Source organism: Zophobas morio, unplaced genomic scaffold (genome assembly GCF_036711695.1).
Source record: "Zophobas morio isolate AGI-343-1 ecotype UQ-CSIRO unplaced genomic scaffold, CSIRO_AGI_Zmor_V1 ptg000002l, whole genome shotgun sequence".
Classification (NCBI taxonomy): domain Eukaryota; kingdom Metazoa; phylum Arthropoda; class Insecta; order Coleoptera; family Tenebrionidae; genus Zophobas; species Zophobas morio.
Genome location: NW_026972107.1, coordinates 25,491,806 through 25,518,032, shown reverse-complemented (window position 1 = coordinate 25,518,032; position 26,227 = coordinate 25,491,806). Strand labels below are relative to the sequence as shown.

Genomic DNA, 26,227 nt, shown 5'->3' with positions numbered 1-26,227 from the left:
TGGACCATCTTGGCGCGAATGAACTCGCACCAAGAAAAATGGATATAATTATACAAAAATTGTACCCATTGTTAGCATAACCTAATTTTTTAGGGTCTCCAATGCGTGGAGGGGTAATGGCGACTTTTTAATGGACACACGGGCGCTTCGCGCCCTGCACCCCATTATAAACATACTCCTAAACGTGGAACTTCTTGCTCCGTGGATCATTTAGTTATTGGAATTTGTGCGAATGAAACTGTGTATTTGGTTGCCTACACTTAGCATAAATAACAGGGTGCAAACCACGATACAAAAAATAAATATTTTTTACATTATATACCGACGTACTCGCGCCAAGATGGCTCGCGCCAAGATTGCTTGCGCCAAAGTGTCCCTGCGCCAAGTTGGCCTTGCGCCAAAATGGCTCGCGCCAAGTCGGCCGCGCCAAGTCGGCCGCGCCAAATAGTCCCATTCCGTATAAAAGTGTATGTGATATGTAAAATCAGTTAGTACTAACTCGGGGGTTTGTATGTAGTAGCAAGAAGTGGGTTGTAGTGGTGATCGGGGTGAATAAATTCATAGTAAATATTAACCGACCACCGTCGTGTCGTCAAAAGAGGACATCACATGGCGACCCTGCCAATCGAGGAAAAAAAAAAGAGTGTTAATACGGCAATAGTATTTTGAGTGCAGAATGGGGGTTCAAAGCAGTCCAAGGAGAATATTGTGATCAATAGCAATGCAGGTGACATCCGGAACTCCGCAGCGGGAAATAGTAAACTTTCGATGCACGAGGTCACTACTATTGTTATAATAGTGATCCTAATAGGAGTAGTAGCCATCTTCTTAGGAAGAATTTGTAAAAAGTGGCTAGGAAAGAAGAAGAGAACATCACATTATAAAAGAAAGTTTTATCATACAATTACACATAATTTTTACAACACTGTTGCTTATTTCCCAGCTTTATTAACAGAAGAGGAAAAACTACTATCATCGTTTAACGAAACGTTATGCTGTTTCTGTAAATAATAAGTTACCCAATTGTTGTATTGCGCTCTTTGCCTAGCAATTCTAACAGATTGGTCTCCCGTTTCTTTTCTGTTTACCTCATCCAAGTGTTTTTTGAGATATTTAACCCCGGCTTTACCGATCTTCTTTCTGTCAATATATTTATACGAACCAACTTCTCCTATACTCTGACTATTTCTGCACTTAATTTCTCCTTCAGAAATCGACTCTTCAACCGGATGTGCGTCACTGAGTGACTTTGGCATTGGTCTTTTCGAATTAGGTTCGATTATTCGACCGAGTACACGTCGGTAGAAAGGTAAGTGTCTCTTCGACAACATATGAGAGTGTTCACCCTCTATTGAATTATTTTTTTCTGCTGTCACTCTCATTACAGTTTTTTCATTTTTATCGCCTCCGTGTTGCACGGATCCTTGCATTTTCTGAAATTGCTTCAAGCGCTGCAATTTTGTTTTATCTGATAAATCATCATCCGATGAAACAATTGCTATTGACGGTTTAACATAATCAAGAGTTTCTACTTCTTCTTCGGTATCAGCAGAGGGCATTCTTTTTTCATCATCTTTTTTAGTTTTCGATGTTTCGGACATTTTAATGTAACTTGAGCGGACATCTGGAACAGATAATTTTAAGGCACTTTTAGAATAGGTCTGCAGATCAGTTTTGGGAAAACTTGGATTACTACGGAGTTTCTCTAATTGCTCTTGTGAAGTTCCTGTTAAACCTTTTATGAAGTAAGCTATAGTGTTTGCCCGTTCTCTTTCCTCCTCGAAACTACTGTCGGTAGACGAATCACTTTCCAATGACTCCAAGGAAACTTGAATACTTTCGTCCACTTTTTGTCCGAGGGGGATTGGGGGTTTAACTTCTTTAGATACTTCATGTTCTACTTCGACTTTATCGGACTTTTTGGGTCCTTTCCTTTTATTATTATCGCGATTAAAGTCTTCGTTTTTTACTTCGTCTGGAGCGATTTTTAATGAATTTATAAATTCACTGTTTTTCAGTGAACTTTTTTTGTCTATCTTTTCATCTGATGGATCTTGTGGACGTTTCGCACTCGAGATGGATGGAGCTGGTTGATTCGTTGCAGAAGTTGCCGCCGGTGGTGTCATGGAAGCAGCTTTCCGCTGTGGACTAGTGAGACTGCCATGAATGTAATAGCTACTTCCACTACTGCTGCTGCTGCTACTAAAATCGTGCGCCGACTTCACTGTTTTTTCCTTTTTTTCGTCTTTTTTTTTGTTAATGGGCAGTTCTGGAACAAGTGGTTTATCCAAAACTGACTCAGTTTTTTCCTTGATCTGAAAACCGTCACTGACGTAATCTTTCGAACTACTGAGCATCTCGTCGTTAGGGTAGTCTTGAAGAGCAGTAAGAATGTCACCCACACTTATGGTTTGAAATTTTGGAGCCGATTCTTCAGAAACTTTGTTCTCCACATTTTCATTAACGTTTCGATGCGAACTTGAGGTGTCGTTAGCATTTTCTTCCAAAGAAGAGTCTTGTTCCGTGGTATTAGTCCTCGTTGACTCTGGACGTGTTGCACTTTGCGATGTCGCCATGTCTACAGAACTCGTTTCTAATGAATGAGTCGATATTTCTTGTTCCTCAAAATGACAATCTGGTTTAACATCTTCTGAAGCTAGAGTAGATACATTTGATTTTTCTAGAGTAGGTACATCTGCAGGCATGTCTGTAGGTACGTCACTTTCCGTATCTAATTCAACTAATATATGTTTATGTAACTTCTGTTGAGGTTTAGGTGGAATATCTTGTACGGGCAATGCCGTCTTATAGCTTTTTTCAGATACCGGTAATTTTCGTGGTGATCGTATAGAATTATTAAGGTCATTGCACTGCGTTGCTTTCGATTTATAGAATCCGATAGCCCACGGATTTTTATTTGCTTTAGTTATAACAAGGGAATCGCTCACACTTGGGGAATAAGGACGTACACTACTTCTATTCTGTTTAAATACTGATGACATTTTCATAACTGTATCTTTACTCTCCATAGGGTTTATTTGATCAGGTTTTCTAGTTGTAGTTAAGGTGTCTAACGTTTCATTCCTTCCGCTTTCATATTTACCGTCAAAAATCTGAAACGATTTATATAATTTATATGTATCTTCATCTAATGCAGCTATGGTTCTCCTATCTAATTTCTCAACGCTTCCTATATCTTTAAATACACTCTTTGCTTTATAAATATTACTCTTGCAGTAACCGCCTTCTATATTCTTACAATCATCTGGGCATCTACCAGATGCTAAACTTGTGTTTGAAACCATTGTAATTTCCTTATAACCAATGTTTGCCCGATTTTTGCCTACGTCATTGGTTACACTGCCGGATGGTTTTATGCATAAGTGTAGGGTCTTTTGCATAACTAAGCCCCCTCGAATATTTACTGGAGGCATCTTTTGGATTGACAATCTCGTTGCTTTCGTCCATTTTTCGCTCGATTTTTCCGATATTCTTTCAAATGAACCTGTATTCGATGTTATCGTATCATGCAGAGATGCAGATGTACTGCCTGAGGGATATGTTTTATTGGCCGCTTTTGTGAGATTATTTTCGGTCAATTTAGGAATTTCACCATCAGTGTCAACATGATTCGCTTTCAAGTCTTTGAAGACTTCATTGTTTGCAGACTGTGAGTTATGCTCTACGACCGAAGGCAAAATGCATTCAAGATCATTTTTATGTATCCGGACTTTAAAAGATTGATCCGGTTGGCTGTTGGCATCACCCAGAAAGTTTATTGGACTACTACCTCGTTCCATTCGACTCACTAAAAACAAGAAAAAAATTATTTCGAATATCAACTACTACTTAGAAGTAGGCAAAGCCAGTTTATATTTTAAAAACGGAACATCATTTCATAGCATTAATCACATAGAATCCTACCTATGATTCTATCACTACAGATCAGCAGACGTAAAGTGATGCATTTTACGTATAGTATTTCAAGGCAGTGCATCCGGCGGACAACTACTTTCAGATTTTCTCCACGATTTATGACTCCTAGACTATAAAAAAAATAGATCTCCTGTTTCTGTTTGCCTCTCATTTGCCGTCTGTCTGTCCGTCGTTTATGTAAATTTTTATTAGACAGATAATCTCCCAAACTACTGGACCGTTTCTTGTCAAATTTTGTACGTATTTTAAAAATATCTGCAGATAAAACGCTAACCAAATTTTTCCAATTAGCCTTACCGATAATGTGAAGACATCACTTAAAAATTTTACATAGTAAATGTTTTTGCATTTTATAAAAGAAGACACTCCTACATTTGGGGGTAATGAACCTTGAGTTTTTACCCTAGGTATCAAAATTTTTTCAAAAAAATCCAACTTATTATAATAACATTTTATAACAGCAAAAGAGCAACGCAACCATAACAGACCAGTGGTGAGCGCATCGTAGTGTAATCTAATGCGAAGCACGGGAAGTTCGCCGATTCTATGTTCTCATGGCCACTTTTTTTTCTTACACTGTGACTGGCATTATCTATATTTTACTTATCATAATATAAGTAAAATTTCGACAAATCAAATTTTATAATTTTTTGAAAAAGCTGGATTTGTTAGAGTGAAGGAAATTTTGTCTGAATAACGTTAGATCACTTTGTTAACACATATTTTAGTAGATGTTTAATCTTAAGAAATATATTTTTTGTACTGTCATACCTGAAAATGATAAATAGCATCTGACATTAGTAAAGCGTTAATTCTCTCTCGCTCGTTCTGCTACTCGGTACTTTCGGCGCTTGTAATGTTAATAACTATTTCAAATCTTTTGAAAATATTTTATCATGCAAAAACCGATATTTTTATTAACATGTTTAACCTAAATTTTGTTCTGTTGTACCGTGGTAGTATGGCTAAAGTTTTTAAACGATTTGTAGATAAGATCCTATGTGATTATTATGACAATTATAATATTTTCTATTTTTATTCCTATCCATTTTATAAAAAATAGATACCTGGAACTGCAGTATCTTCTTCTGAAATAACCTTTAATTTCTCTTGTAATAAATCCATACTTTGAGAAACACCGTCAGACTTATTTGTAAAATCATCATCGGATAGCATAGGTTTTACACTCTGTATAGTTATGATCTGCTTTGGGTCGTTTTCTTCTGCTTCCGTTGCTAATGGTATTAACGTTTCACTTTTCTTATCGGTGGGTGTAGAATTGCTTTCGTTCGTGAGATCAGCTTTTTCCGGCTTTGCTTCTAATTCTATTTCTTCTTTTACAGTAATGTGTCGATTATTTTTACATAGCTCACGTTTTTCTTCTAGTAACTTTTTTTCTTTATTTTTATCAGTCTTTTTTGTCATGGTACTAATTTTTCGTGGACTTTTATCTCTTTTTGTTCCCATCTTTTTTTTGCCTTTTTGTTGTATTTTATCATCTTTTTTTATCTCCTTTTCATTCGTACCATCTTTTTGTAGACTGTCAACTTTCTTTATTACTTTTTCTTTCGTAGAGCTTTCATTCCTTAAGTGTTTCTCCTTCACTGTACCGTCTTGTGCTCTGACATCTTTTTTGGAGCCTCTTTGTAATGACTCATCTTCCTTTTTTTCCTTATCTTGTGATTTGAGAGCCTGTCTTTCTTCACTTAGACTATTAGATATCGCATTCTTAAGTAGACATTCTCCGGGGAATGAACATGTTGTACGTAAGCTTTGATCATTTGCATTTATTTGTTCTATTGATGGCATATTATTTTGCTCTGAGCTCTTCGGTATGCCTTTACCTATATCCCTTAGTGTTGCTCTAACTTTTTCTATTAAACTATGGGCTTCTTCTAGTTTTGCTTCGAAATTTATGTTTTGTGACGCACAATTTTCCGTCGTTTCTTTAGACACACCCTGAGCCTGCCACAAAGTTTTGCACTCAGTCCACCTGAAAAAAAAACAAAACAATTAAACGTTTGGAAAATTAACGTTCGTGTTGGGTCCTCGAAATTCAAAAGCATTATAAAAATAAGACAGTTTTCATAAAAGGTTACTAATAAGAAAATAGATTCTACAATTTGAGTTCAAATTCATTTGTTCAATCTAAGTAAATTCAAATTCTCGGGAAAAAAAATAAGCACCTGTAGAATATGATACGAAGCATTTCGAAAACTGCGCAAGCGGAAAAAATTAGGAGCTTCAAAGAGCGCAGTGGAAGTTTTTCGGTGCAGACAAAAGTGGTAGAGTGCCTATGTATCTTCATTGTTATTTTAATGTATATCTTTCTCTTTTGCAACTTAAAAAGTTTTGGCGAAATCGAGTTTCAAGTTATATATACGTTTTTAGAAAAAGAAAGATTTTTCAGTATTCTGGCACGGCTGCATTTTTTTAAATGAAGAAATAATCTGCTGCTCTTAATCAAAAGAATGATACATTACTAATTGCAGGTATCTATCTTAATATATACATATTAGGTGTGATATACTTTTTGCTTCGAATTAAGCTTTGATTAGTTGGTTTTGCCTTATATTTTCATTATAACGTTAACGTTGCGAATAATTTTTTTTAACTAAAATGACAAAAACAAAAAAATATCTTTAAAAGTTTGTGTCTTGATTGTTAACACGCACTTGTTAGGTACTGCGAATAGAGCAATCGTCAAAAAATAACAATATGTCCCACCACAGTGAATTAGATTTTCAAAAAAATTATTAAAGTGAAAAAAAATCAATAAACAGAGGTGTCTAAATACTTATGGGCGGTATTGTAGGTATTTAGTCGTCTGTGTGTTATATCCACCACCATTGCGTTTTTTTGTATTCTATCAAGATAAAAGACTGCGGAAAGTTTTGAAACTAACATCAGTGAGTATAGATGTTAAATACATAGTCACTGCTAACATCAAAAAGTGTTTTGGTCATCCAGAAACCTATCCAAAGTCGTCAAAAGCTATTTGTGTTAACACCTGCTGTTTTTACCTGGTTTAACATTAATTTTTCTGCAGAGAATTATTATTTACCAAGTTGCAAAGCTCTTATATTTTTTTGTTCATATTATTTAAGCCTAACTTTTATTTTTAGAAGCATATTTCTCAATTTCTAAATTGCATTATGTTGTCCAAAATCAGGCAATACGGCACTCGCAGAGTTTCGTTCTTTACAACTTTTACAGAAGTCGCATTTTAATCATCATTTTTACAACCACAAAACAAAACCGCCGTGTGCAAATACTTCGTTTTTATGTTTTCTTGATGGATAATAGTATATTAAAGAACGAGTTTCATAAGGCAAATATTGAGGCACGAATCCAAGTTTATAGAACGAGCGGCGAAGCCGCGAGTTATATAAAGGATGAGTGCCTCAATGGCCTTATGAACGAGTTATTTATACTATTTTTTCTACCGCACACGTTTTTTCCTAAAATTTAATTGAAATTTGCATTTTTTTTAATCTGGGGACTTTTGTCGTGGTTGGTGATGGGTCGGTCTGACACTAACCACGAAATATTTGAGGTTCGAATTTTCACAACAACAAGTGTAACTCGAACCAATTCGAGTTTTTGTAATTTAAAATTGGTTAAAATGTCTTGCGAAGAAGTTACGCGTCCGGAAACATGGGAAATTTTAAGTTTAGATTTGCCACTGACATTCACCTGACATTTCTCGTCATTGCTACCAATCTTACAGATCTAAATTACACCAGATCAATTAAAGAACACCTTTCCGCTATTAACGAACTGCTGTGACGTCATTTGCGTGCGTTAATAGCTCTATTAGAAAACCAAAAAACGTGGGCGGTAGAAAAATGCTTTTTTAACATGTATTTACGTAAAATACTTCGGTGGAAAAATAAAACACGATAGACATTGATTATCTCATTTTATTTGACATCCACTAACAGCAAAGATTGTACAAGCTTCCAAACAAATTGATGTCAGTTGTTATATAAATTAACAACTACAAAATGTACAAGATTGACATTGTCAATACAAATATCTGTGCATTTATCACAAATTTCAAAACTCTCAATGTTACAAGTTAGTTATTTTTAGGGCCAGAGAAGCAAAAACGTTATCCTCACTTCTGTTAACGTGAAACAAAATTTATTATCAGCTTGGCGCCACACAAAGTTTTTATTGCACTTTTAAAAACTTGTGACGTGTAGCCAGCACCAATGTTATGCAATAAAAACGTTTATGTGAACCAGTCACGTCCAAGTTAAAATTCGTCAACTGGAAAATTCCAAATTAAGTGGAGCAGGATGGTCAAGTTTTCTGCCAAATGCTGTGGTAACAATGTCGTTTTAGGGTATACATGTAGTTTATTTACAAGGTCTATACAATCGAAAAATGGTCGTTTGTTTGAGGCTTTGTTTAGGAAGAATAAACTAATCTGAAACAAAGAAGAAATGAAATTTTTTTTTATAGCGGTATACTGTTATATTCTCACTAAACAAGCAAACAAATGTGAGGAGACCTTGAACATTAAACATGGTATGAATATACAAGTTAAATGTTATTTTTAATCAAGGATTTTCTTTAATTATCGTTCTTACAATATACCAGCGAGTTTTGAGTTCCTATAAATGAAGTGTGAGACACTTCATGTTTTGACTAGGTTACTTTCCATAAATAAAAAAAGCCATGGCCCGAGTGTACCATTAATAACAAAGTTCTACAAAACTAATAAAGAACGGCATTTTTAAAATCTGGTCGATTTTCCATGTCGTTAAACAGCTGATGAATATACAATATTTACAGCTTTTCATAAGAGGCCTTTTATAGTATGAACAGTTTTACACAACAAAATAAAACTCAAGTCATACTTCAGGTTAATAAATTTCACACTACAACTAGACGAGTAACCAAAAAAAAAAAGTTATAAATTTTTACTGACTAGTTGTGCGTATAAAATTTATTTTTCAAGACTTAAATCTACGTTCGCTTAAATAATATACTTTGTACACTTTTTTTGCAAGTTTTACCACGATTTTTATATACAATATTTACAAATTAACATAACGTCCAATACACAAATCTATAAAGCTGAGACAGACATAAATCAGATAAGAAGTTTTTAGGCAAAAAGTGCGACGTTGAAAAACGCCAGTAAACAAAAAACTAAAGTAAAACAAATTTCTTTTTTCACTACCCGACTCTTTATATGTACACTTTCGGCGATATTAGCCATATATATTTTTGTTTTAATTCGGTGGGTATACAATCATAAGACGGACAGATGGACGACTTGTCCAAGTTTAAACTAATATTTCGACACAGCCTTCTTCGCTTCAATTTTACATATCAACCTGATTACTGACAAACCATATTTTAAATCCAGCTTCTTCAAACTTTCGCCAGCGACTTTCAACAAATCATCTCTTTCATTTGAAAAGAGACATTTCTCGACTGTTTGTCGAGTTTAAAGAGAGCCTCGTACTTCGTACTTAGCGCATCCAATATTAGGTTTCCCGTTCTTTCTTCACCTTGTACTCTTCACCAAGTATCGTCGCTATTTCACCTTGCATGAAAGCCCACGGCACGTTAGAATTTGCTAATGGGCACTTCTCACCGCTAGGGCAATACACCTGAAAAAAATCACCAACCGTTACTAAATAAGCTTTTTTCAAGAAATGCTACTAGCTATTCGAAAAAGGATATGATAATTTTGTTAAAAATTCGCCATTTTTAAACATCGTGTGTGTACAGTAGTGCTATTATTATCATCATCGTTTGTTTAACCAACAACTATATGCATGTGTATTTCAGAGAAATACTCTTATGTCACCGATAAGAACGAATCATATCTGAACTCCTCCGACACTGCATGTCAACTATTGCAAAACTTCATAAAAACATGTTTAGCCATGGTTTAGCAAGAAACAATAACTGGGTTAACAACAATGCACGTTTCATTTATGTTTATATTGTTCGATACAATTCATGGAAACGGTGTATCATAAATAATTTGCGAAACAATTAAAAATGTCTGATAAGCAGCGCTATAATCAGAAACCAATCTCAGATTTATATTTCCCATGCTCTGTTTTGCATCCGTATAAAACTTAATTGGTAGATCTATTTCAATTGTTTAACAAGACATGACCCTCGTTTTTATGAATCGTCGTTTTGACAACAGAGTGAACGACCTCGGCGGTGAAACGTCAAAATCAGCTGACACACCAGCCCTATAATCAGAACCACGTCACGAAAACAAGTGAAACGACCGTCTGGTTGATAATTAGAGGAGAAACAGACTATGACGAAGAGTCGATACTGCGTGTTATTGATTTTACATGTTTCTCTTGGCGGGTTAACTATCAAATGGTAATTTACTAAAATCGTCGTGGATTTAGGTTCAAAAATATTACGTCAAGAGTTTTAGGTTTCTGTGAAAGGTAGTTTTAAAAAATCGAGGATTTTCAAACACGAAATGCAGTTTCATTTTCAAACCAAACAGGAAAAACTCTCGTCATGTATAACAAAAAGTAGAAAAATTGTGTTTGAGGTAGGTACCTACAACATCTAGAAATTGTGCAAAATAAAAGCATCAAATATTTCATGTTTCTGTTCATGTCGTGACACTTGTAATTTTATGACGACAGTCTTTGATAAATGTTAATAATATTTCGCACTGAAACTCTTAATTTAATTTATACAATAATACAGCAACGCGAACGACACGGCACGACTTTAAGTATACAAAAGGGGAACATTTCATTTACTTTTCTGATTTAATTTTTAAGTTCACCTTAAGAAAATACACCGTTTATAATAGTACATCGATTAAGGGCATTGAAGGTTTAAGGTCGCTATAGCAAAGTATAACTAATATATCCAACGTTGCCAGGAATATCACTATTTTACGTAAAACGCTCACTACGATAAAATATATCGCATTTTGAAAAAGTGCCTGTAGTATACTTTAGAATTTATTTGACACTCAGGTAGTTCCTTTGGGTAATTATTTCTTTATCTATGACATTAGCATTAAAATGGCATTCACGTGTTAAATATCTTAGTACTATCCACATATGTATTAAGGCATACATTTTGACTTACAAAGTGGCAGTCAATGTTACTAACGTGCTATTATAATGATGGTTAGTTTTCCTGTTGGGGAAAATTTCAATACAGCGGACGTAAATCCGTAGTAATTGAAAAGCAGAAATTCTTCGGAAAATTGAGAATCTCTTACGTTTTTGTTGGTATTAAACGAACAATTTATAAAAAAAATGAAAAAGAACATTTATGAAACATCTGTCTTAATACGACAAAGTATATGTGCAAAATTATACCCAAAACAAGCTTGCAAAATAACTTGGAACAAACATTGTAACAATTTCCGCAAAACACAACAAATTTTGTTTGCTCGTCTAATAGTGGTCGTTTAAAATTTTCAAGATAAGGAATTACTCTCCATTCACTTAACAAAAAAAAAATCAGAATTAAAATCGTCTTTTGGTTTTACATATTTATTTGGAAAATACCCTCCCGACAATAATGTAATAATTACGCATTTTGTCATGTAAATTGTCGGAAAAATAATTTCAATTCGTATTTAAATTTTTGAAAAGTTGTGGAACATAGACTTCATGCTATTTTATCACAGAGATAAATTTACTAGTAGTTTCATTAAAATCACCAACGCCTTGCCACAACCGCCACAATTATTTATGATTCATCATCTCTAGTTATTTTGAAATGACTTTATCTGAATTTTTTGAATGTATTCGAAGAATGTACATTAATTACTAAAAATAAACTAAATAAATATCTCACCTCAGACCCAGCCCCCTGTCTCTTGATGCTCTCTCTACTGCAAGGGAAGCAAAATTTATGATGCGGCACACTCGGACACTGCACGAAGTGAGTATCTTCCAATCTCTCCTGACACAATGTGCATTTCAAAGTAGCAGTAGTAGCCGGAGTAGGAGGTGCGACGTTATCGGCAGAACCAGTCATAGACTCAGCATTAGGACCCATGGCGCCTCCGGCCTCTGTCGAAGTAACAGTTGTAGAAGACACATGTCGTGAACCCGACGATCTCCTACTACTGGTGGAACCTACAATATCTTAAAATTGAAAAAAAGACATTTCAGATTCCATCTCTCGAATAAATCACTGCTCACCTGTAGAATTGGGCGAATGTTGCGATCCCCTTGAGGCGGATCTCGGGGCGGCACTGCTTGGCGGACTACCGACAGCTGATCGGGGGCTGCCGGGGGGTAGATTGTCGGCTACTGACATAAGGGCTGCCATGGGACTTTGACCAGTGGCGCCTGTAGCTTGAGTTTGTTGGGTAGTGGCAGCGGTGGGATCGGGAGGCGAACCGGTGCGACCGCTCAAGGGAGAACCTGAGCTGGAACCGTTCGTGTTTGATCCCGAACCAGGCGCTAAAATATGGTAGAGGAATAAGATAAACGAGTCCATTGGGGTCAAGGGTGAAATATATGAGTGTGTAAGTTTGTTTATGTTACAGTCGATAGGTTTGCAGTAACTTCGTAACGTACAACCGTATGAGTAAAGAGGACTTAAGTGATTAAACTTTTCGTTTTTGATTTAGTAAATTACAAAGTGATGCAATCATTTGTTAAAAAAGAATGTACCTCTAACGAGCAGTTACAAGAATTATAAAACTGGCGTAAATTCCTGAAAAGTAATGGCGGAAATATATTGAAGAACGTTAACCCCGAATTGTAAATTTAAATGTAACGTTTAGAAAGTGTTGCAAATAATACTACTTTAAACACCGTCTAATTGTAAACTACTCAATTATAAATCAATCTCAAAACTAGGTAAACTGGGTAAGGCCAATCAGATTTCATAAACGCAATGCTTCGTGTAAACTTAAAATCGTTGTGCTAAAACGACTGACAAACAGAAACACTTTAAATGTAGGATATTTAATTTTCTATTAATATAACACGTATGCACATATAAATCAAAAGAAAATTTGCTCGAAAGGAACAACGCAAAACTTGGTAAAACAAGCAGTAGAGTAAACAAAACTTGTCAAACTGAAAAACGCATTTTAATTTAAAACTAGGTAGAAGTTTGCCATAAACATTCAAGCAACAGAGCTGGTAATAACTATCACTCCCGCAGCCTCGGCACAGCGCAAATACGAACAATATTAAACATATTTAAACAAATAACCAATGGGGGAAATATATACATCCATATTCTCAGTACATGCTGAACTTCGACTGGTTAGTTTATACACCGAAAGAATTGGACTATTAAACACGTACTGGTTGACCAGAATATGCGGCGGCAGATAAAAAGTATTCACACGAATACTTTTAACACTAAAAGAAAACAAAATTTGATCGATTTTGTCTCCTCAACGTTATGAATATTATTTCGTTTCTTATTTTATAATTGTTAAATATATGGAGAACGCAACGCTGAAGTCTGGGAAGGAACAAATTCGTCAGTTTTTAACAACATGAGCATACCGCTATTTCAAAAGCTAGATGATCGTTGAAGGGTGTTTTAAAACACACGAGCAAATATAAAAAAATATTGTCTGAAGTTATTTGAACAAATCTTCCCTAGCACCTGAAACAAACCATTATGCAAACAAATGCAACGGCTTGGAAGAATGTCGACGAGGATGGAATTCGAACTGTCGCGCGCAAAGCTCCAGTTGGTCAAATTCAACGCCTCAGATCATTTGACCACGGTCCACTTGCTTTTTTCTGACCGCAAGACATCGATTGCATGAAACACGTGGCAAATATTACACAACATTTTTGTAAAGTAATTCTGATTAACAATCAAGTGTCGACGTATACTATACAAAATTTAAATAATATTTAATGTCAACATTTTGAGATGACGTTATCAAAATGTTGTGGGGGTGTGATTCGACAAATTTTGCTTGACGTTTTACCGTCTACACGATATTCATAACATACAACAGCAGTTTCAGAGATCATCTGTTTAATAAACATCGACACAAGACAGTGAACGAATCAATAGACGGACTGACGGAAAATGGGAGGCACTGTGTCGTACTCTAGGGCTCATGAAACGTCATGAAGACATGAAACTAGCCATTAATCCGATACCCTATTATAATTTTTCCTTAGTTTATGCTCGGGAAGGAAATATAAAATTTGCAGAAAGATTTTTTTTATTCGTTCAACGTTATTTTATGTGTATTTTTTTTTACTCGAAGTTGTAATATAAAATCTGTTATTATGGGTTCCGTGGAAGCGTGGGTGAACTAAAGGACAAATTGATTCGAACTCAGTTTTATTTAGCCAAATATCGATTTTGTGAAAATTCGACATCCTACAAACATGTTCATTTATTTTATGCTTGACTTTTGCTTCATAATTTGCAAGTAGGACTTTCCCCATTGCATTCGTTTCTTATCCACAGTTTATATAGGATGATGTTTAATAAATTCAGTGTTGTTTTTGAGTTTTAACGCAATTTACTAATATCTAATACACCAAGTAATTGAATCTAAAATAGTACCAGTAATCATTAAAAATGGCTGTACAATCAACTAAGCCTTCCTTGAAATGTTTGTGATAATTTTTTTACTTGTAAAAACACATACTGTAAACACACTTAAAAGAATTCCTGTGTTAGGTAATTTACACTTTATCATCTTCTGTTTTTGTACGAATAAAAAAAAGTTATTATTGAGTCACTTTAGCTACGTTTTATCCATTTTGTAAAATGTACCTACGCTTAGTTTTTTTTTTCTGTTAAAACAAATTTCAAATACACCTTAAGATATTTACGACAAACAGGGAGATAAATCTATTGTTTGCTCCCTAGATACTGACATTAATTTATTAAAGAATTTTACTAATAATTTGCATCATTGGAAAGAGAAACCCACCAAATGCATACAAAATTCTAGCAAATATATTTGTTTCCAGCGGGCGTGCCAAAGAATTTACAACTTCGAACAAACTGCAAATAAAATAAAGAACGATCAAATTCGCAATTTCCTTGAAATTAACACAATATTGGCACGTCCTGGCTTTTGAAATTATGAAAGGGATGTCAATATCAAATATAACATGTCGAAGCAACAACAAAAATGCTATGGAATATATGTGGGCCTTTTGTAAATGATTGCTGGTAGCTTATAGAAAATAACAGGTGTATGTTTGTCGTAGTAACGTTTATAAATATTTACAATATGTAAAAACAGCAACTATTCTGTTAACGACTAGATCGACCTTCTCTCAGCAATTACTATTCAAGAAACGTATCACATGATTCATTCGAATTGCCACAAATTTACCTAAAGCGCACTCTTAATGTTTTTTCAAATAAATTTGCAAATGCTCGCATAAAAATAAAAGATAACCTCGAAAACAGGAACAGAGAACAATAGAGCCTACACTCCTATATACATTACGATAAAACAATCCAAACAAATGCTAAAAACTTTAAAACAAACGCCATTATTTATTCATAAGTAGGAAGTAAGATAGCCGCCATTCCACAATAATAAAATCATCCATATTTAGAGCATGAAGCCATTTCATCGCGTAGGAGTGCAAAATTTCCGGCACGACAAAACGATAAAGTTACGATTTCAACAACCAAACAAAACACAACAAAACAAAACATTCTGTTATGATAAACCGTCTATGCGCGATGCGCACGTGAAAGATAATCGATGTGGCAACGTCGCGCATGACGCCATTTCCGTTGCCTGCTGTTAAAAATACGTAACGCCTGAAAAAAAACTTGTGGTGGTCACATTCTCGGCGGCCGAGCCACGCCGACGCGTTCCGACCACGTCCGATCGCTAAAATTGTCACGATTTACGTCACGAGACGCACGAAACGAGGTCACGTGAGTGAAACACGTATCCGCGCCGAGTTCTCTGGTTACCGACGTTGCCGCGGCGACCGCCACACTCTTGATGCGGCGTTGCCACGTTTCATCATCGGAATTCGCACCGCCGCGTCGGATTCGTTCCGACATTTAAAAATAATTAAGTGGAACTGGAATGACAATGGCGAGTGACCTTTGACGAAGCGTTACGTAAACAGTCGACTGGCGTTTGACATTTGCCTTGCCGCCGAACGCCGACCGGATTGGCCGGTACATCATGGACTAGATTTTCACGAACTGCTTGCCGCTATTGAAATCTTAAAGCATAGCTGATCGTCCATCAACTATATCGATTTACACTCTCAGAAACGTTAATATCGACAGATGAGATTACGCAAAGCCCAAGATGGATGTAAACAATGGTGCTAGAGATGGGTTAAGACTTTTTTGGCACCTGCTCAACGGGTGTGCGCCTAATTAAAACACCATCAATTTGCAGGTGAAACTCCAGTGTGGAAAACAAAGGAGGGGTCGGTAGGCTGTCGAAGAAAAAAAATATCGATGATATCTGGTTTCCTTTGACCCACAGAATAAAGGAAGAAGTTGTATAGGTGCAGACGGTACAGGTGTTTGATACCGTTGCTTCAAGATATCATTATCTATTTCCTTAGAAGACAGCTGGTCAGGAAGGAAATGCTGCCATCTGTCCGTGAAAGAACAGGGGATTTCTTTCATGGCAACAAGGCCGACGCTCTCTTTAACCTAATTATTATTGTTACGACTGATAAACCCGCATATACAGGGCGGACGCGGGATAAAATAGTATGCAGTCGTTCGTTACATTTACATAATGCGATCGAGGCGTATCACGTGATGCGTTTATTATTAAAAGTCGTTTATTTACTACTGACATGCAAACAGGTGCGATGCATTGTATCGCATAATAATTATCTACATGCGATCCTGCCTTTACCAATCCAATAAAGTCGGACGATGTATTAATTACGAACTATGGTTAACTGTCTCGATCTGAATTCACGTTCATTATTGCATTTCTTCTAAAGCACCGCCTTGTAACCACATTCATCTAAAATCATATTAAATAAAGAATTTCAAATGTGGGAAGTACATACAAAGAGCCATAAAAAACATTAAGAACTTTATGACTGAAGAACAAACCAGTAATTGTTACGCCAATTTGAGATAACAAACTTTATTTATTAAGAACAATGAGCAATTAAATTTCCAAGTTTTTATATACAGCCTGATTTTAAGTACTTCAGCAATCGGTTTGACATTGTTAACTGGATTAATTAGAAAATAAATTTCATACAGGAGTTGTTACCAGGGTAAACCACGTTTTGAGTCATTGTGACATGGACGGTGTAGTTGCTTCGTTTAAACTTTTTCACCAATTTTGTAGCGTACATTAATAGAAAAAATCAAGCTGTTTTTGAATCCTCCCTTGGGTCTTCATTGTTACCATTCGCATTTCTTCAATTTCAAGAACATATCAACACTGTAAAGACAACAACACCTTCATTATATTTCGGTTACGAAGTAGTTGAGTTATAGTATCTACAAATCGCGAACAATGAGCCAGTTAACTATACTTTTCCGAATCTAACACCGTGGGTTGTCAACTAAATTTAAAACAATACAGTAGCATGACTAACAAATCTCGGAGCATGTAAAATTGTGAATTTGAAATTCGAATCATCGTTAACCCACCACTTTCATAAATATGTACATTAGTATATGGCGTCTCAATTTTAATCGAACACACTACTTGTCAGAAGGCAATGAATCACGCGGTTTATCACATTCGATTAACATTTGACTTGGGTTGAAAAATACTACACGATAAAAAAAAATCGGTTTATTCACTCCGAAACAGCGCGAGGAAGTTGGAATGTGTTGTGTTGTTGATTTCGTTTTCTGCGATAGGCAGATGTATCAGGGGTTGAACCGTGGGAAAGTTTTCAAGGTCACCACGTACACACCATCCAACTGGTTCTACAACCGGTGTTCTTTAACTCTACAAAGTACCGAGTACCATTACTTGGTTGAACTCGCTTACGGATTTCCGAATGTGTGTGACATGTTACTAGCACATAAAGGAGTTTCTCGACAGTTTGATATTTGATATTAAGTGATAATAGAAATGTTGACATGTAGTTAAATGTTTGCGAAGAACATTATATCGCGAAATTGATTTCATAATTTCATCCTGGGAAAACACGCTGGATTAGTCTCCCTGGAAACAGCTCGTTGGTATTCAGATGCGACGTCAGCAAACAACAACACGAGGGTAGGAGGCACAAAAGTTGAAAATGTAGGGCACCAGACCGTCAGATTTTATTGAACCTTCTGGACAATGTGTTCTTAGATACTAGTCTGTGAGATTATTTGAGCGCGTTTCCCATTCCGACCACCCGAAGGTAGGCAGAGAGAGAAATAAAAAAAAGATGAACAAGGAACTCCTATCGGTGTCAGAAACACAACGGTAAACAGAGAAAAGGGGGCCAACATAGCCGGAGCTAGGCCAGGTAAACATCCATTAAAAACATCTTATCTTCTGGGAATGCCACTCCAATGCCGACGTTGTGAAAGCCGATTGTGACGTAGTAGATGTGGAGTAGTAGACGGACAGGTAAGGCGTTATTACAAGAACCGGTCGTACGAGACAGATCGGGAACCGGTCTTATGCGTGTTTGTAGCTCTCACCCGTCGACCATACATACACAGGTCCGTAATCCATTTGGCTCGTTGACTGCTTTTTTACGTCACAAGGCTGACTCTCCGATGGCGAGTGAAAGCGTCCAATTATTTCATACAACGACCGACGCCAAACTGCGTTTTACAAACTGAACTTTGCACGCTGTTGCCGCTCCGGAATTTCGAAATAAGGCGTTCACCTTTATCGATGCGGATTTCGCAAGCAAGACACCCGGATTACGATACACGACGTACAGACGCATCACGCGAAAACGTTACTCGTATCAACAGATATCGACAATGCTTATCTGTCGTTTCCGCGTCTAAAACGTGCTTCATCAACGCCGATGCTCAATGGATGACATCTATTTATACGTGACGTGAGCGTGACTGTGGCACTGCCTGACAAGGCTGGATTTATTTTTATTGCGACAGCAGCTTTTGGGGCGACGTGTCAACATGCACACGGCCGTGGCGTAGAAACTTTACCTCTTTCCAAAATAAACATTACGTAGGCAAGCGGGCGTACCGCAAATGAAAGGCGAAATGATTCTTCGGTCACGTTTAGTACTTCTATTGTCGAGATAGATTTATTTTTGCGGACAAAAATCACAAAGACTTGTGGACGTAACGGCCTCGTTCGTAAAGGGGTTGGAGGGCAAACATGGTTTACCGAGTATTACGTTTTTCTCTTGATGGGTTACCGCCAATGTACAAGGTTCCCCTTTAAGCCTATTGTTTTGAATGTCAAATGCGAGCATTCGCTTCTACCTATTTTGTTTTCGCAGAGCAGAGAACGAAGCGATTTATGTTGATGTGTAGCGTCATCGTTACGTGCATAGAATACCGTGACGTCACGCAAGGTCTCCTTTAAATGACAGGGCGCGTTTTGGAAGAGGAGAGAAGATAGCGGTTAATCAATCCGGAGTGGATTCATCAGACCAATAATTATACCGTATTCGTAACGGGAAATCGAGTGTAATCAAGTTTTATGGTGTCCTAAGCCGGTTTTTTCCGCGGAAGGGCTCGGTCTCCACCGCAATCGACAATAAAACTGATGCGAAGACCCAAAAGCCGCAACTCGTAGTAACAAAAATCTCACCATTGGGTTTGAACGCCGTGGCGGTATCGAATGACGCCGTCCTCAAGGGATGCTTTTCTTGTTTGAAGCTTCTCTCTGTCGAAACGACGAACGGTTGCGCCAAAGAGACCGCCGGGAGCGATTCTCCTCTGGTTAAGGGGGGCCTCACTGCATTGCTGTGCTCTTCGACGGACATCATCCTTTTGGCCCCGTTAATGTCGCCGTTGGCGTGATGGTGACCGTGGTGGTCGTCATCGTCGGCCGACGAGAGGCCTCTCTTCAAACCCTGCTGCTGCATCGGCCCCGGCCTGCCGTTGGCGGAGTGATGGTGTCCCTGCAGCGGGTGGTGGGTGAGGTGGGCGGCCGTAGGCAAACGCACCGTGGTGCGGGCCACCAGGGCGTCGTGCTCCTGAGTCGCCTCCATCTGCTGCGGCCTGGGCATGGCCGAGGCGCCGCGCGACGGCGGGGGCGGCTGCTGGGCCGCTTGGTAGTCGGCCAGCATGCCCGAACGCGAATGGTGCAGGTTGTAGGTCCCAGAGTGGTGGCTGGCGGCCTGCTGGCGACTCGACGAGGCCACCACCTCACCGTTCTGGTGCTCGTGGCCGGAGGCCGTGGCCCGGTGGCTCTTCGAGCTGTGAGAGCTCGAGCGCTGCTCCTGAAATCCGTGCGCCCTCTTCATCTGGCGCGCCGTCTCCAAGACGATCTCGATCCTATCCGCTCCCTCGTAGTTGACGCAACCGCGGCAAACCGCCTCCGAGAAGTCGTGAACCATGGCCCACGGCATCCGGGGCAAGTCGCACAGGTAGCAATGTTGCCGTTTGGCCTGCTGTATCTGCATGACTGACATCTTCACCATCTAAATAATCCCGACACTGGTTTATAAGGAACAGGTTACTGTCACACGCACATCGAGGTACACTACGACATAGTCCCGGTTTAGGTTCAACGTTCAACACAACACTCTACACGTACGAACGCTGCACTAAAACTAACAGAACAGAACAGAGAACCCAGCGCCAGCGCTTTCGCGGCGGCGCCGACGATAACGGGGCGAGGGGAGAGACAGTAGACTGGCTCGGTAATCGTTATGTTGATGACGTCATGCCGCACCGAACACCAATAGCAATAAGGTCTACGTCACACTTTGCGCGCGCTGCACTGATCGCCGTCCGGCCGCTAGGCCGCTACGACTTGAATAAATCCCATCAGACCCACCAAGAAGCATTTCGGTTGACTTAAACGTGAATTAACAAAAATAACAGAATCACGCTTGGGCGACCAACCTGCCTCCGTCGAGAGGTCGCCCGGTTGACTTGACCTGAATTCCACACTCAGCCACGTTGGAAGAGCTCAAAAGTACTATTTTCGGTTGTAATCGAGCTAAAATGTATTGTCTGACCAGATATAAATCATCCGTATAAAACATCAGATTAGATCAAAAGCGTGGACCTTTTACACCCACCAATCCATTATAGACGTCGCCTGCGCTGTATTTTACAATCGAATTTACAATGTTTATGGGACGCATTAACTTACTTCCTTCACATAAATGACGCACATCTTAACCTTTCATGCGATTCCCAGTCTCGCACGACTTCCACGACACAATGCGAACACGCAAACGCAATCCAATTTGCGTTTCCGTACCGACGTTCTTCATTTTTACCCCGGCCGAAATATTAACGTAGGTCACGAATTTTACTATTCGGTACTAAATTGCGCCTATCCAAGACTTCAATAACCGTTAACGATTTTCTTATTTACTAGAGAAACTTCCTGCAAGAAAATTTACCCAAAAATATATTGAGTGTACAATGCAGTGTTTGCTGATCAATCATAAGATTTACTCGACTTTCCTTAATACTTACGTATTTTGAAAAAGTTCTACAAATCAAATGCGATAGGAAGTTGATAACATTTATTACTAGAACATACCAATGATAACGTTAGTATACTTAGAATTCAAGAAAATATGTTTATGTCGACAAGGCTTCATAAATAATTAAAAAACCCGTAGAATTATCAATAGTTGTGTCTATCACTGCCAGTGGAATAGTTTCGCGTCTAAAATTAGCATTCTGATAAATAAACACATAAAAATCGTTCAGAAGTACTGTTAACCTTTCCGGTAATACATAATTTGCACCATTAATCGTCGTATGATTCTCGTATTATTACATAATCGAAAGAAGCGGTCTCAATTTACCAAAAATATGATTAGTTATTGGCACTTTTTAATCTTTTCTGCCCTCTCCATTAATTGATCGACCGGCTATCAAAACCCAAACAACATAAACACCATATCAGTATTTAATCTAACAATGTTTAAAAGAGAAAACCAAACAGTAGATAACGGAAGTGTAAAGATCGTATGGCACGTGAGCTATCCGTGATACGTCATCTTCGACTTCGCAGTTTATTTTGCTCTGACGTAACGGCATCGCAACCAGTATACATAATAAAAAAGAAAAAAATGTTGATGGTAATGCGTTTTATTGAGTAAACAATATTAATGAGCTAGATAGCAGTGTTTTCGAGCAGTAATTTTAAAAGCAGAGATTAAAATTTTTACGTATGTATTATGGAGGTAGGCTATTACACAAAAAAATCACTACCAATAATAAGCAAAAATAAAAATCCTAATTATTTGTTTACGAAAATCAGAAATATGATGCCTCCGAAAATCAGTTTTTGCACAACTCACACGAATTATGGGGTTAATTGCAATTAATTATTGTTTGGATACTGCACTTTACGAGTAATTAGCGTATGTAATTAATTAATTAATAATGCCTTGATCATTACTTCACCATTAATTAAATTAGTTTTCAAATCATTTTCGAAAATCCGACACTTTTATTTTGTTCTAAGTGGGGTAAATGAATACGGGCAATCAGTGGTGGGTAAACAATAAAAAGTTTTCTTTGACAGTTGGAAAACAATTAATTTATGCCCGTCTTTCGAAAATTTACTTCCAGAATATGGCTGACCTCGTTAAACATTTTGTTAAAACCTGAAGTAAACAGTTTTCTTTACGAAAACTACACATTCTCTAATTTAATTTTGGGACGACGTTATAAATTTTTTGGGAGGGAATAAACGAATAAATTTTGATTAACGATTTACCATGATTACGATTTACCGTAAGACGTTTGCAAGAATTCAGAGCTTTCGATTTTGCAGTTTCAAAGTTAAATTGAAAAATACTGATTTTTTTCCAAAAATTCGGGTGTCTAGGGTGAAAACTCAACACGGATTCATATTTCACAAGTGCGGACGTATCTTATTTTATGGAATTAAAAAAAATACATAGTACATATCGTAAATTTTGGAGACGACGTCATCCCATTGGTGGTGGTGGTGATGATTAGCCAAATTTTGGTTAGCGTTTACCATCTACATGATATTCCTAATATACGTACAAAATTTGACAAGTAGAAAGTAGTTTCGAAGGTTATCTGTCTAATAAAAATTGATACAGACAGACAGAGAGGCGACGGACAGACAGAAATGGGAGACCACTTTTTTCGTACTCTTGGGGGTCATGAAACATCGCAAAAACATGAAAGTGGCATGTCGTCCGATGGACTCGATTACTATACTTCCTTGGCTTACGTTCAGGAAGAAAAAAATTGATTATACCACTCACAGTGCCAGAAAAAAAAGTGTCTCATGACATGAGGGGATTGAAGCTGTGACCTTCGCGTTATTAGCATAACGTTCTAACCAATTAAGCTAATGGGCCGTCGGACAGTGTTCCTCTTATATTGTATAAAAAAATATAAAATATCAAATAATTTTGATTTATTTTTGGAAAAATTTGGACCCCAAGGGTAAAAAAAATACAGGAATATGTTATTTTATAAACTTTAAATGGCACTTACTATGCAAAATTTTGAGGTGGTGCCATCTAATTCTTGGTGAGGATGATCAGACACATTTTGGTTAGCGTTTTACAATCTACAGGATATTTCTAAAAGTTATCTAAAATAATTTGATTATGTCAGGCAGTTTCGGAGATTACTGTTAATAAAAATCAACACAACCAACAGACAGACAGACACGGAAAAACGAGACCTATTTTTTTCACACTCTGGGAGTCATGAAACGTCGAGAAAACATGAAAGTAACAACAGTTAACCGTGGAGTTTTGAAGATCTGCATTTGATATAATTTTCGTCTTGTTAGATCACCCGTCACTTTGTAAGTTTAAGTTAAAATTTCGACAGAAATTTGAAATATTTTCACTGATTCCCGTTGTTTAGGGCACAAGAATCTGACGCTCGTGATCTTTCGAGAGCAACTTCCAAATAAGTTCCGAGAAGAGCAATCCCTCTCCAGCTAAATTCGTTCTACGAATTGTTTCCTAGAGAGAGAGCACCGTTCTGAGAACCTTTTTGAGTGCCATCTCATCGCTTTATCGTCAATTATTACTGAAAATAACTTTTTGTCTTTCAACTGGTCCAGTGCTCGACAGAGTAGTTTATCTATGTGAAAAATCCTTATTTCCACTTCTTCGAGTGAAGAATACTTCCATTACCACGTTCAATAAAATATGGAGCCCATTATTACCATGTCTCCGGGCTTGTTTCTCTCGCGAGCCGTCTCTCCATCTTCCAGAACGACGTTTTCAATTTATCACCCTTGATCTTGGTCATGATTCCGCAAAAGATGGCGTGTCTAAGTCTGTAGGCGATATAAAACAACTCGAGCATGTAGGACGGATTTGAATCTGCATAGTGTACGGGAAGAAGGAGTGCGGGGTGCATTATTTGCATATAACAGGGTGCACTGAACGCTAAAGACTGACCGATCGATTTTTGTCTGGTCGTTATACAACTTTCATCCCGGCTACTTAACAACGCAGGCGTTATGACCTCATCTCCCTCGGAAGAGCGCGAAGGGAAAAGTGAACGGAAAATAATGACCCTTAATTTCTTCGAGAAAGAGGACACGTCTGCAGGGTTGAGTGGATAACTATGAAAACGTTAAACAAATCAGGATTTTAATTTATTTTCATGCTGATGCGTTCACCGAGAGTCATACAAAAAGGTATTATTCATGACAAGAGAATATAAGATCTGTGCAGCTGTCAGTGGGAAATCCTATAGTAACAAGGACAAATATTTTCATTTAAAAATCATATTATAGATTTACCAACACGAAGTTCTGCGAAGCATTCAAGCAGTGTTTTGATATGTACACTTGTTTTTCAAATTAGAAAATTCAATGTGTCAAGAAAAAAGCAGACGACAGACAGACAGACGGAAACAGGGGATCTATTTTTGTGATACTCTAGGGGTCATGACACGCCGGGTGGACACTATTACAATACTTCCTTTGGAAGTAAAAATGAAACTACGTATTCTACAACCAGTTGCTTCTGAGTGTATACAGAGTACTACACTTTTACTGAACGTGAACACTCTTTCTAGGATGTCGTAGTGTATGACATTTTCATCAACAGGGCGTTTTAAAAATCTCGGGAGAATCACAAAACGACGGTGCAGTTGGAGCTATCTACCGTGAGTTTAATTTTAGCCATCCCCAAGGCCTGGTTAGTGTAATAAACCCTAAGCTCCCCATTCACATCCTGTGCTGCACTAATAACATTGCACTTGGCGCTGGTATTTCGGTATTTATAACCTTCAGCATGCACACGACTACACGAGTCGCTTCCAGTCCAACCCCGATTTAGCAGCGATAGGTTTGGTTCTGCCGACACTCACCCTCTTTGGATAAAACTCGCCAAGAGCGAACATAAACAAGCCGTCTCGCTCGCTATTTTTTCCACAAGGATGTTAAAAATATGTGCCGTGGTGTATCTGGAGGTATAAACGTCTGTTTATAGCACGAATGTTTTATACCAGAACATAAAGTCATGAATGGCACGTCTCCAAACGTCATAAATATAAATTTTAATAGCAAACCAAAGGTGCTGGCTGCCTGGCGAAGCAAACTGTTTATATTCCTGGAAATTATGTTACATTTACGTACATACATTCGATTTTGCTAATTTAAGACGAATGGCTTTTGGCAATTTGTCAGGATATTCATTGTGTATACATGAACTTAACAAAATAATCCATGCTATTTCGGGTTGTCTGTGTCGATGATACTATCTACAAAGAGGACCTTGCATCTTACGTAAAAAAAATCAACATCAACACCCATTTCAACACACCCGATAGTCTCGTGGTTCTGTCAGTCTGGATCGTCAAAATGTTAGCTTAAAACAATCACTTATTATCTCCAAATTAAAGTGATTTATGGCTGTGTACGAATGACGTCAACTGACACTCTAATATTAGAAAAAAGATACGTGTAAAATTTACAACGCGGTTGCAAAGTAGGTTGTCCTAATTTTTGGTCAGACTTCCTATTCTGCTCAGTCGTCTAAACGTAAATAAAAAACTCCTCTCCAATCAGTCAAAGGCGATCCTTTCTAGGCCTCCTCGTTAAAATCACGTTCGTTAGCCCCATAAAATCCGGGATTATAAGGAAGAAGGGATCAACCAGGAACTGTTTAGCAACACGTAAACAATTTCGCGGAGCTAATTGCACCATAAGCCACGTTAATGCAAACTACCAAGTTATTAAAATAGCGTCGACGCATTAATAAAGCGTTGCCAA

General features: G+C 37.6%; 2 protein-coding genes across 3 annotated transcripts in view; both read right to left on the bottom strand.

Annotated features, from left to right (window-relative positions):
- Window positions 1-873: 873 nt before the first annotated feature.
- Window positions 874-26,227, bottom strand: part of LOC135131548 (uncharacterized) — a 79,311-nt gene continuing 53,957 nt past the window's right edge. The window contains exons 3-4 of the mRNA XM_064059348.1: window positions 5,004-5,929; window positions 874-3,808 (exon numbers count right to left, since the gene is read on the bottom strand). Of these exons, the coding sequence (XP_063915418.1) occupies window positions 933-3,808; window positions 5,004-5,929 (3,802 nt within the window). The 3' untranslated portion in view covers window positions 874-932. The remainder of the gene's footprint in view (window positions 3,809-5,003; window positions 5,930-26,227) is intronic.
- Window positions 7,842-20,670, bottom strand: LOC135131537 (interferon regulatory factor 2-binding protein-like B). 2 transcript variants are annotated; one of them, XM_064059337.1, is made up of 4 exons: window positions 19,616-20,670; window positions 12,111-12,374; window positions 11,761-12,044; window positions 7,842-9,566 (listed from the first exon to the last, which is right to left on the bottom strand). In XM_064059337.1, exons 1-4 carry the CDS (start codon window positions 20,448-20,450, stop codon window positions 9,441-9,443), a joined length of 1,509 nt encoding a protein of 502 aa, XP_063915407.1. In that variant the 5' UTR covers window positions 20,451-20,670; the 3' UTR covers window positions 7,842-9,440. The 2 variants fall into 2 exon arrangements, with proteins under 2 accessions (XP_063915407.1, XP_063915398.1); XM_064059328.1 differs by having other exon boundaries at window positions 11,761-12,053; window positions 19,616-20,667.